Here is a 12,235-nt window from a genome sequence, read left to right on the forward strand (position 1 = left end):
AACGTTTGGATTTGGATCAACATGCTCCGGACGCATCAGCACGCTTCGGACACTGGTTTGACTGTATGGAATTCTTCCTGGACAATTCCGCAGCCGTCAAAGACGCTACGGACACTGCGAAGATGAGACTCGGAATGCTACGGAATTGGGTAAGCCACCGGGTTTACCCCCTCATCCAAGACGCCGATACGTACCTGGCCGCCTGCAACACCTTAAAGGCGCATTACCAGCAGCCTACGAATGAGGTGTATGCTAGGCATCTACTCGCTACTCGCGCACAGCGACCTGGGGAATCGGTGGAGGAGTTCCTAAGCATCCTGAAAAAGCTTGGCAAGGACTGCAAGTGCCGAGATGTAAAAGCCGCAGTGTACACCGACGAGCTTGTTCGCGATGCCTTTATCACAGGCCTCAGCTCCACTCACATCCGGCAAAGACTGCTGGAAAAAACGGAGTTGGACCTGAAACAGGCTGCGGACACCGCACGGTCCCTGGAGATGGCCCAGAGAAACTCAGACGCCTACTCTTCAGCCCGCGCCGCCCACGCCGCCACGTGTGCGCCGAGGGCGCCGCCATCTTGGAAGGCATCTTCCCCGCCCGGCAGCCCGACACCGGCGGGGCCCAGCTCTCCCCCCAGAAGCCCTACGACAGCCGCGACGCGTCAAGGGCCCAACTGCTACTTCTGCGGGCAGCCAAAGCACACCAGAAACCTGTGCCCGGCGAAAGGCACCACCTGCTTTAAGTGCGGTAAGAAGGGGCACTTCGGGAAGGTGTGCAGAGGGAACCCCGCCGGAAAACCAACCGCCGGAAAACCCGCCACCGCCGCGTGTGCGCCGTGGGAGCGGCCATCTTGGACGCCATCTTGCCCGACCTCGTGGGGTCCGCCATCTTATGAGCAGACAGCGTGGACGCCATCTTGTCTCGATCAGGGCCCTACAGTGGCATCGGTCACAGTGGACCAGACCAGGCCGCATCCGCTATCCAAATCAATGGTGGACATCGAGGTAAATGGGTGCCGGGTTAAATGCTTAATTGACAGTGGAAGCACAGAGAGTTTTATCCACCCTGAACTGGCACAACAACTCTCCCTAAAGGTGGTCCCTGCTCAGGGTACCATCTCTATGGCCGATAAAACCCAGACATCGACCATTCTGGGTTACTGCACGGTACAATTGTGCGTTAACGGAACTGTGTATGATAATTTTAAAGTATTAATCATGAAGAATCTATGTGCGAGCGTGATCTTGGGTTTGGATTTCCAGTGCAACCACCAAAGCATCACGCTCAAGTACGGTGGGTCCCAGCCGCCCCTCACAGTGTGCGGTCTGGCTACCCTGAAGGTAAAGCCGCCTTCGCTATTCGCGAACCTTACCCCTAACTGCCGGCCAATAGCGACCAAAAGCAGGAGGTACAGCTGGGAGGACAGGCGGTTTATCGCGACCGAGGTAGACAGGCTCCTGAAAGAGCGCATTATTGAACACAGCAACAGCCCGTGGCGCGCCCAAGTGGTAGTGGTAAGGGGTAGCGAGAAGAAACGGATGGTGATCGACTATAGTCAAACGATCAACAGGTACACCCTACTAGACGCCTACCCGCTACCCCGCATATCAGAAATGGTGAACCAAATCGCCCAATACCGGGTGTTCTCCACCATCGACCTCAAGTCAGCGTACCACCAGCTCCCTATCAGACCAGAGGACCGCCCGTACACCGCCTTCGAGGCGAACGGACGCCTCTACCAATTCCTCAGAGTCCCCTTTGGGGTGACGAACGGGGTCTCGGTCTTTCAGAGGGAGATGGATCGCATGGTCGATGACCACCACTTGCAGGCAACCTTCCCCTACCTCGACAACGTCACCATCTGCGGTCACAACCAGCAGGATCACGACTCGAAACTCGAGAGGTTCCTGAAAACCGCACAAAAACTCAACCTCACCTATAACGAGGACAAGTGCGTTTTCAACACCACGCGCCTCTGCATACTGGGCAGCGTGGTGGAGAATGGGGAAATCGGACCAGACCCCGACCGATTGCGCCCCCTACGGGAGCTGCCCCTGCCCAACACTCCCAAAGCCCTGAAAAGGTGCCTGGGGTTATTTTCTTACTATTCCCAATGGGTCCCCAACTACTCCGACAAAGCCCGCCCCCTCTTGAAAGCATCCTCTTTTCCGCTCTCTGCTGAGGCCCACGCCGCCTTCAAAAGCATTAAGCAGGATATTGAGCGGGCCACGCTACAGGCAGTGGACGAGAACACTCCATTTCAAGTGGAAAGTGATGCGTCCGACTTCGCCTTGGCGGCCACCCTCAACCAGGCGGGGCGGGGCGGCCCGTAGCTTTCTTCTCGAGGACCCTCCAAGGCCCCGAGATCAGACACTCCTCCGTGGAAAAGGAGGCCCAAGCCATCGTGGAGGCAGTGCGCCACTGGCACCACTACCTAGCCGGCAAACGCTTCACCCTACTTACCGACCAGCGATCGGTAGCGTTTATGTTCAACAATAAACAGAGGGGGAAGATTAAAAATGATAAGATTCTTAGGTGGCGGATCGAGCTCTCCACTTTCGAGTACGACATCATTTACCGGCCAGGGGCCCTTAACGAATCCCCTGACGCCCTCTCACGAGGGATGTGTGCCAGCGCCACCGAGGATCGGCTACAGACCCTCCACAACGACCTCTGCCACCCAGGGGTCACGCGGCTGTTCCACTTCATAAAGTCCCGTAACTTACCCTACTCGATTGAGGAAGTTCGGTCTCTGACCAGGAACTGCCGCACTTGCGCTGAGTGCAAGCCTCGGTTCTACCGCCCAGATAGAGCCCACTTAATCAAAGCTACACGGCCCTTCGAGCGGCTCAGCTTAGATTTCAAGGGCCCCCTCCCGTCCGTCGACCGCAATGTTTACTTCCTGAACATTGTGGACGAATACTCCCGTTTCCCATTCGCCTTCCCCTGCCCAGACATGACCAGCGCCACGGTCATTAAATGCCTCAACTGCCTGTTCTGCCTGTTCGGTATGCCGAGCTATATCCACACGGATAGGGGGGCGTCCTTCATGAGTGAAGAGCTACGCCAGTACATGCTGTCCAAGGGGATCGCCACGAGCCGTACCACCAGCTACAACCCCCGGGGTAACGGCCAGGTGGAGCGAGAGAACGGGACAGTGTGGAAAGCAGTCACTCTAGCTCTAAGGACCAAGGGCCTCCCTATCTCCCGCTGGCAGGAAGTCCTCTCGGATGTGCTCCATTCGATACGGTCGCTATTGTGTACGGCCACTAATGCCACGCCTCATGAACGAATGTTTGTCTTTCCTCGGAAATCCACCTCAGGCGTATCCATGCCGTCATGGCTCTCCACCCCAGGTCCGGTACTCGTGCGAAGGCATGTGAGGGGCCACAAGACGGACCCTCTCGTGGAGCCAGTACACCTACTCCACGCCAACCCCCAATACGCATATGTCCGGCACGCCGACGGAAGGGAGGACACCGTGTCCATAAAAGACGTCGCCCCAGCCGGCATCGACAACAACCACGGCAATAGCAGCGACGACGATCACAGCAACCCTTACCCACCCACTATTCTTTCATCACCCCCGGAAGAACATCGACCAACGGCACCCCCACCAACTACCCCTTCAACAACCCCGGCGGCACCCCCGGCAGAGACCCAGGAGGCTACCGGGGACACCCAGCCGACACCCGCGGCACCACAACAGCCACGTCGGTCGCAGAGGACTATCAAACCCCCGAACAGACTAAATCTATAGAAGGGGTGAATGTGATGAAATATATTCCATTCATCACTGCCTGTTTTCTGTGTCTTGTAACTGCCTGCTTTCTGTGTCTTTTCCCTTCCCCCAGTCCTCATGTATTATGTATTGGAATGTGCTGGAACTGGTTGTGTGCAGGGCTCCGCCCATACCTGGCTCCTTTGTAATCTAACTTCAGTCGGGTTCAGCCTCCTGAAGGTAGACATCTCTCTATTTTACGTGTTATGTTCTGAGTTAATAAAAGCCTTACTTTTGTTCTGCTAACTTCGAGTCTCGGAATAATTGAGGCACATCAGCCATATCTGGCAATGGATAGCTAAGCCAGTTATTGGCCAGATACACTTGTCTATGCCCCTGGAATTTGCTTAATAAAGGCATTGAGTGAAGTCAGTTTCTGAGGTGATGTACATCCTGGTCTTGTTGGATTAAGCTAAAAAGGGCCTCTTGTTTTTCAAGGAGCCTGAAGCCCTTTAACAAGGAGTGAAGTAAGCTTCTTCAAGCACTTCAGATAAACCCTGGGAGGCAACCACAATAATCCAAAAAATTGGATCTATTAGTTTTAAACTTTTTTCTTGCTATGTTGCAATTGTTTCTTTGTTATGAAGTGCGAGCAGGTCTTGTGAGAATAAATCAGTGTCGTAAAATTATTTGCACTTTTTAAAACTCTGAACAAACAATTTCCTTTACTGCTATATATTTTTGTTGCAATTTTACTGCATGTTTAATAATGAGAATAGGGGAAAGAAGCAAAGACTTCCTTCATGGTTGCCAGACTTAAGGCTCCAGTAACACAATATCTCTCTGAAGCAGCATACTGAAAATTTGGCATGGTGCCTGTAATTACTGAAAAGACCCATTTTTGAGAGTGACTAGTTCGGTATAAATCAAAACCTACATAACTCGGCCCAATTCAGTGCTGTAATAGAGATAAATTGGCCTCTAATGACCCTGTTTCTGCATGAATTAATTGCATTTCAAATACAGTTACAGTGGGAAAAGTCATTGTTCACCATCATATTCAACATACAGCCAAGACTCTTAGGTTAATTCTGTTGTTTCCCTCTGCTATGAACTGAATTCAGGGTTCAATCTGGCACTCTCTGTAATATAACTGTTTAACTCTAGTATGGTATAAAGTAACCCAGATCAGGGTTGAAAAATTCCATTTACTAAGGCAGAATTTCTTTCCAGCTAATCTGAAACGTTGGCCTAAAAATTGAGTGCCCTTAGCGCCGATTTTGCGGCGCTAGAGGGCCTAGCGCTGCAATTGGCGCCGGCGCCGAAATTGCCTGGGGCCCTTCCGCCACGGTAGACTGGTAGCGCTGCGCCGGCACCGATGACGTCATCGGTGTGCGCAGCGTCCCGGTTGCCATGCCGACGGGCCCCAGCGCCGAAATTCAGTTGCGGCCGCCTCGCCCGTGGCAGCCGCAACTAAGACTCTGGCAACAGAGTCTTACAAGTCTTTGCGCCGGCGCATTAAAGGCCCCGCGGCGGCCGGCCGCTTTCCCGCCGGCCGCCTGGCCGCAGCTCCCTCCCCGGACTTCCCCCCCCCCCGCCCCCGGAACAGAAGCAAGCCCGGCACTTGTCCGAGGTGCCGGGCTCATTTTTAAAAAGATTTTCGCGGGCCACGGCCGGGTGCAGGCAGCTCCTCCTTAAGGGAAGGAGGAGGCCTGCACTTCCCGAGCCTGCCGCACCGCATCGGGTGCCGCAGCGCCGGAATTGCGGCGCGAAACGGCAGTTAGCGCCGATTTACCGCCGCAAAGACCCTTCAGTAGCGCCGGCAGCCGTTTGGGCGCGGCCCTGCTGAATTTTTGGCGCGCGCAGGGGGACTTAGCGTCGGCACTAACTTCCGGCGCTAAAGCCCTGGCTAAGCCAAAACTCAATTTCTAGGCCGTTAAGTTTTTTTTCATTAATGTATGTGTGCTCCTCCCTCCCTTTTTCCCAAAATAAGTACTGTGCATAACTGACATTTGGTGCACCGAGATTTCAAACCAGCACGTACTCCAATATACAACGAGCAATATAATAGAAGATGCACAATTAAGTTTAGTTTCTTGTATCAAAATGTCCTAGGTTTTTAAGAATCACTGCCTCAAACTCTATATGACAGTCAAGTATATTTAAACTTCCGAATTAAAACAAATATGATTCACAACAAACTGCTATTTCTATGAGGTTAACTTAAATAAGTCACTTTAAATTGTGGATGATTTTAAACATCTAGTCAGCTGCAGAACCATGCTGCTCCAAGGGAAACATCTTGCCAGCTAGTCAGGATAATATGAACCACTAATCACATCATCATAGGCTGTGTGGTTGCCAAACAACAGTGATAGCAATAACGTGACATTAGGGTTATCTGGCATCACTTTGCAGATTCTTACATGTTTTACAAGTAAAATGGCCATATTAGGGGGCCATGTGTCCATTTTTTGGCCAGACATTTTGTTTTTTCAACCGGCCATCATTTTTTAAAATTATTTATTATGTAAGCCTGGCAGCAAAAGTCCACTTTACCATCTTTTACTGGGTTTTTTGACAGGCTTTTTTTTATCTGGCATTGTGGAGTTTACAGTAAAATATTGAAAATGGATCAATTTCAACAGTTGTAAAATCTCCGGGGTGGGGGGAAATTCAGTTGGTTAGCACCTCCCGTTAGCGCTAACAGGGCGCAAGGAACATAGCGCCCGAGTGTGACGATTTTAGTGCCGCTCGCGAAATTGACCAGTCATTTTGCGGTGGCACTAAACACTACCGCCACAATCTCCTGCCCCCGCAGATCATGATGTCAGTCAAATGTGCAACGCCCCGGTAGCGCCCCAGACCGGACATTGAGTCGCGCCCCCTGCCTTAGCGCTTGCCGCTAGGAACGACAGGTAGAGGGGAACGTTTTCAAGTCAGGAAGTGGCTGGGGGAGCGCTATTTAAAGGCGGGCACTTCCTGCCTTTTCTTGTCAGCAAAATGTTTTGTTTTAATGCTGTCCTAAGGAGATTTGGCCCTCAGCATCACTTTTGAGGTTCCTAAGTGCTGAGCTCTTTCCCTGGGCCTATCCATTAGTGCTTCCAACACAATTGCTTTTGAGGTCTCTCCAGACTGAGATTCAAGGCTGCAATGAGCAGGGAGTGGCTGGCCAGCAAGATGGCCCCTCCCCTTTAAGAACTGGATGGCACCAGTCTGTCTGGCTTCCATGGTAACTGACATTGCCTGAGCTTCGGTAGCGTTCTGAGGTAGCGCCTCGCTCCCTGATGTTTGCGCCTTAAGAGAGGTGTGTCGCACCTGATTTAGCACTCAAATCACCTCCAGGGACGATAGAAGCGAATTTTGCACGGTAGTTATTGGTTGCTGTAATAAACCTTCTGGACAAGAGGGGAGGATAGAATGAATAGGGATCCCTGTAATAAAGTCAAAATGACAATTATAGGGATTATAACTGGAATTTACTGAGAAACCAGCAGAGGAAAAACTAAATACATGTTATCAGAGGTTTGCAGTATTTTTACTCATTTTGCCAAACCCAAGGCAGTCAGAAGCTGTTCTGGATCTAACCATTAGTAATGCTCAAAGCATATGGGACACAAGATAGAAATAAGGAAGCATCAAGAATTTAGTGATCAAGATATTGTTGGAACTGAAATCCATGGGGTTCCTCAGCTGGACTATCGAGTTTTATTCAGTGCTTAGCTAAATCATAATCACCAGAAAAGTCTTAGGTTTGATGACTAATCTGTTCTGAGTTTGCTGGTCTCAGTGAGAACAAGAAAATGTGGCACAATGATTGATCCTAATACCCTATGTTAGGAATGGAAAAGAACCAGAGATCAGCTGTCGACGGATACCCAGTGGTTGCTGCTGGAAAGTACGTGTGTATATGCATGCATCAGGTGAGGGGACAAGATCGAGCATGGCTGTGACGGGGCCCCCCCTCTGAACTTCTTGTGGTCATATAGCCTCCTGACACTCACTGTCAACATTCATGCTGGGGGGCACTCAGCATCTATGGAACTGTATCCCAGAAAGGAGTTAATGTGCTCAGTAAAGGCAGGAGGGGAGGGGACAGAGAAAATCAGCAGCTTTTCAACCCTCCATGAATGCTACTCATACAGTGATCCCCATGTTTACATTTCTAGAAACTTTAAAACCGTGCAGGTTTATCTCTCCTGCACATATGCCACATCATGCATGCACAGAAGAGATAAATTGGCAAAACATCAAGGAACGGTTTAAGAACATCCCGAGCAGCCTTCTCACTCACAGGCAGTTGAGTATTAATAGCTGGGTTTTCATAAAATGCCAACTCTGCACCAGGTGTGAATTGGGATTATTCAAGCTGATATTGGAAATGCAATAAAACAATGTTGCTCAGCGTTAGGGGAGCAGAAAGTGGAGGCCTAGATGTTTTCAGTGTAGAGGGGAGGGGAGTGGAGGTGAAAACCTGCTCGGCAGGGATAGAAAGGTTTTTTTTCTGTCTGTCTGTGTTTTATGTGGGCCATCAATGTTGGACCCCTGTGTCCATTTGCTCGCGCTTTCAGATGAAAATCAGTGTCAGCGGGCAGACCAATTCAAACTTCCCGTGTAGTATACCTATATTGCCAGTAGCTAACAACTATTTTAAAACAGCAAAGACAATGGAAATAATAGCCATTTAATCTATGTGACACTACTTACTCTGCTGTTCGATGGCGTAACTCACATGGAAATGATAAACTTCACATACACAATTTTGTGAATAGTAGAGCTGGTTTTAGTCACAAATAATATCTAAAATTGCCTGTGGGTGGATGGGTACTAAATACTGCAATCTATAATTAGAGACCAGGCAGTACTTGTGATCCAACATTTTCAGAACATTCTGTAAACAATCTTCACTAATCTTCATCAAATTTGTCTAAAAACAAGGTCAACATATACAGTAGGAGAATAAAAACATAAAATGTTGCAAATCAAAGTATTGTTATAGCATGAATTTGATGTTTTTACAGAATTGATTTTAGTACAAATGAACACCAGACTTTATTTGGGCTAGACTGGTACAAAAGTCATTTTTAGATCAAAAATCATACTTGGCTATTGGTAATTGTCACCCTTTCAAAAGGATCAGACGGCTGTTTCTGAAGTCTTGTACAGGTGCTAAATATATAACCCAGGATACCCATTAAAATTCTTGTTGCTGTCTATTCTTAAATGTTTGAATTTGAAAATATTCAAAGGTTTGCATCTAGGAGGTAACAGAAAAAACTAAAGAAGCTTGGAAAAAACAAACCCAGAGCTCAGCTGACCGGCACAGTAATCCGTTTTTTTTTAACTCAAATAAAAGTAAAATATGTTAAACTTAATATTGCGTGTGATGCACATATGCCAACCGTCTGTGCTTTATACAGTCAGTCAGCATTTGGACTTCTGTGTCCATTTCTCTTGGCCAGCACTTGATAAAGTTTTATCACCAGTCAACGCAGTTCAATTTAAGCAGTGATACAGCTTCAATGCCATATCACATGGTTTCCATGTTCAGCAGCCACTGAACAGGATTTGTAATGAAGCAGCTTGGGGCACAGCAAGGGGGTTTGACTCACGCTCCTCACACTGGCAACATGGACAGACTGCTTACCATTGTGCTTGTGTCTGTTTTGAGAATTTCTAGGAAGCTTTTGAGTTTAGAAAAGGCAAAGTATTTTACAAGTTCTGATGCCCAACTTTCTCTAGTCTTTCTTCGTAACCCAGACCCCTGACCCTGGAGAAAAGCCTCATTTGGCTCATCTCTGCATTGTGTCCAATGTAAGAAATCACACAACACCAGGTTATAGTCCAACAGCTTTATTTGAAATCACAAGCTTTCGGAGCGCCGCTCCTTCTTCAGGCGAAAGCTTGTGATTTCAAATAAAGCTGTTGGACTATAACCTGGTGTTGTGTGATTTCTTACATTTGTCCACCCCAGTCCAACTCCGGCATCTCCACACCATGGCTTGTGTCCAATGCTTGAATGTCTCTCATTTCTTGGTAAGCAGAACTGGGCGCAATATTCAAGGTGTGGTTTGACCAGAGCATTATAGATTTCCTGCACATTGCCTGAGTCATTCATAAATTGCAGATCAACATGAGCACTGCTTCTCATCACTTCCTTGATGAACTGAGTAATGAAGCAGTTATGCATTTCATTTACCAACTCTGACTCTAAACCACTTGGGTTTTCGCAGTTTATATTTGGTTGATTGAAGTCTCCAGTCAAAAATCCTTTGTATTCTCACATATCCTTTTTATTTCTTTGTAGAGCAAACTGTCCTCCTCTTTTTGCTGACCTGGAGATGTATAGCATACCCTTAGGGCTGGATTTTCATTGAGGAGGCGGGTAGTGTTAGCTTGGATTTTTTCATATTTGGGATGTCTAACCAGAGTAGTTCATTTAAAGTCTGGCCCCCTCCCACAGGGTCAACTTCATTTACCTCCCATAGAATACACCAACTCCTTTTCTGTCAACTCTTTATTTTCCAAACAATCTATATTCTTAAATGTTAAGTTCACTTTTATCCTCTGGACTGAGCCATGCTTTTATTATTCCCACTACATTGTAGTTCCCTACTGCCGCTACAGTCCTTTCAAGTTCCACAGTGTCTGTATGTTTCTGTTCTCCCATTCATATATGTTGCTTTGGATATCGTTGTTCATACCCATCTGTTGACTACTTTCCAGCTTGTGATCTGGCTTCTTCCCCCACCTTTCCAGTGACATCAGGTTCTTTATCAGGTTCTTTATCACTGAGTGTTTTGAGGAAATGCAAATCCTATAAATGTATTATATGATTGCACAATGATGGTATATAAACAGTCTCATAATGAGAAAGTCTAGCCTCAGCTTTTGTCACTTAGAACACAGCCCACCTGTTTTATGGGAGCAGTGTGTGGCTGAACAATCAACAGGCATGCCGAACAGTGTAAAAGCTTTCTAGAAGGGAAAGCACAGTAACAGGCTAAAAAAGTCAAAACCACTCAAATCCATCTGCCTCAGTTGGAGTGGGTGCAATTACTGGACGCTGGTTAACTCTTAAATTGATTTAACTTTTCAGTCAAAACTCAAAATAACTGAACACTTAGATGCAAGCCAAGGGCTTATTTGCACTTTTGATTTTTAAACAGTTGCTGATTTTTAAACAATGATTCAAAACTATTTCTCATTTTGAGGGGCTAGTGTAACTTTGGATTCAACTTATGTGAAAGTGTGAACTGGGAGTAGTCCCCTTATCCCCATTTAGCTGTAAGTCAAAGACAGATGACATCTTATTTTACTAGCAGTCAGACTTATCATCATAAACTCCATACTAAACATGGCCATTTGACATAAAATGCTTTGCTTGAAAAGTGTCTGACCAATCCATGTCATCTGCAATCATTCTCAGCTTGCTTTTGCCTAGCTAGTATTATCTACAGAGAGTGTAAACTGAAAAGAAACAGCTGAAAAACATCTTAGTCTGATGGTCATTAGAGTTGCCAGATAGGGGAATGAAAGCAGCTAGGAGGAGAGAGAAGCTAGGTAACTTGTAAAATTCAATTCAGTCAGTTGAATTAGCTAATCATAAACGTCATCAAGATAAAAATCTAACTTAACAATATCCAATACATAAAAGCAGCAGCTACTCACAATGCAGATTCCAGAATCATCAAGGCACTGCTCTGAATGTCCATGGCAGTTACAAGGCAAACATGCTCCATAATCTGTGCTGTAGAAACCTGTGGAACAGTTCTGAAAAAGAGCAGCAACACGATTTCAAATCTAACTGAACAGGATCATCAAAAACAAACTGGTGTTTTAAAAAAAAATCTAGCCCAGAAACAATCAACTAAAATGATCAAAAACTTTGTTTACTCTATGTACTTTCTACATTTATCTTATCAAGTATGAACTTAAACAATTCATTTTGTAACAATTAGTCACTTATATTCATGGTTTTGTTTTAGAAGTAATAAAGAAATACAGGGTGATTATTACCTTTATATGTTTCCCACTAATAATGAATAACTTCTGGGGTTGAATAATTTGTATTCATTGCATATAACAAAAAATTATTTAATGAGATCAATTATCCACTCACAAAAAAGTATTCTCGTATAACTTTTGGATAATCTAAAACTTGAAAAATAAACACTTGAAAAACAATAATCAAGAACAAATATTCATTGTGCAACAGTAGCAATACTATGGCCGTGATTTCAACAACCGTGGCGAGTCCGGTATGGCCGGAGTGCAGAGCGGCTTCAAACCCCGCTCCCGTCTTCATCCCACTTCCTCCATGCGATTTTTTGTTGACTGGATTTGTTAAGCCCACCCTGCGAGGTTCCCGGCCAATTAAAAGGAAGCAGATCTGATGACACGTCATTAGCCGGTTTCCTTAAAGGGGGCATGTCCACATTCATTTTGACAGTTGTGCTGTCAGTGTTCTACAGCATTGAGGTGCTACAAACACTGACAAGCCCTGCACAAAGGTGC

At 46.9% G+C, this 12,235-nt stretch overlaps 1 protein-coding gene across 2 annotated transcripts in view; it reads right to left on the minus strand.

The window, feature by feature from the left end:
• Window positions 1-12,235, minus strand: part of lama4 (laminin, alpha 4) — a 223,205-nt gene that overhangs the window by 196,031 nt on the left and 14,939 nt on the right. For both annotated transcript variants that reach the window (XM_085997349.1, XM_085997347.1), the window contains exon 2: window positions 11,390-11,491. In XM_085997349.1, the coding sequence (XP_085853475.1) occupies window positions 11,390-11,491 (102 nt within the window). The remainder of the gene's footprint in view (window positions 1-11,389; window positions 11,492-12,235) is intronic.

Source organism: Somniosus microcephalus, chromosome 9, assembly GCF_052327205.1.
Source record: "Somniosus microcephalus isolate GS21.2 chromosome 9, FLI_Smic_1.0, whole genome shotgun sequence".
In the NCBI taxonomy this organism is placed as follows: Eukaryota; Metazoa; Chordata; class Chondrichthyes; order Squaliformes; family Somniosidae; genus Somniosus; species Somniosus microcephalus.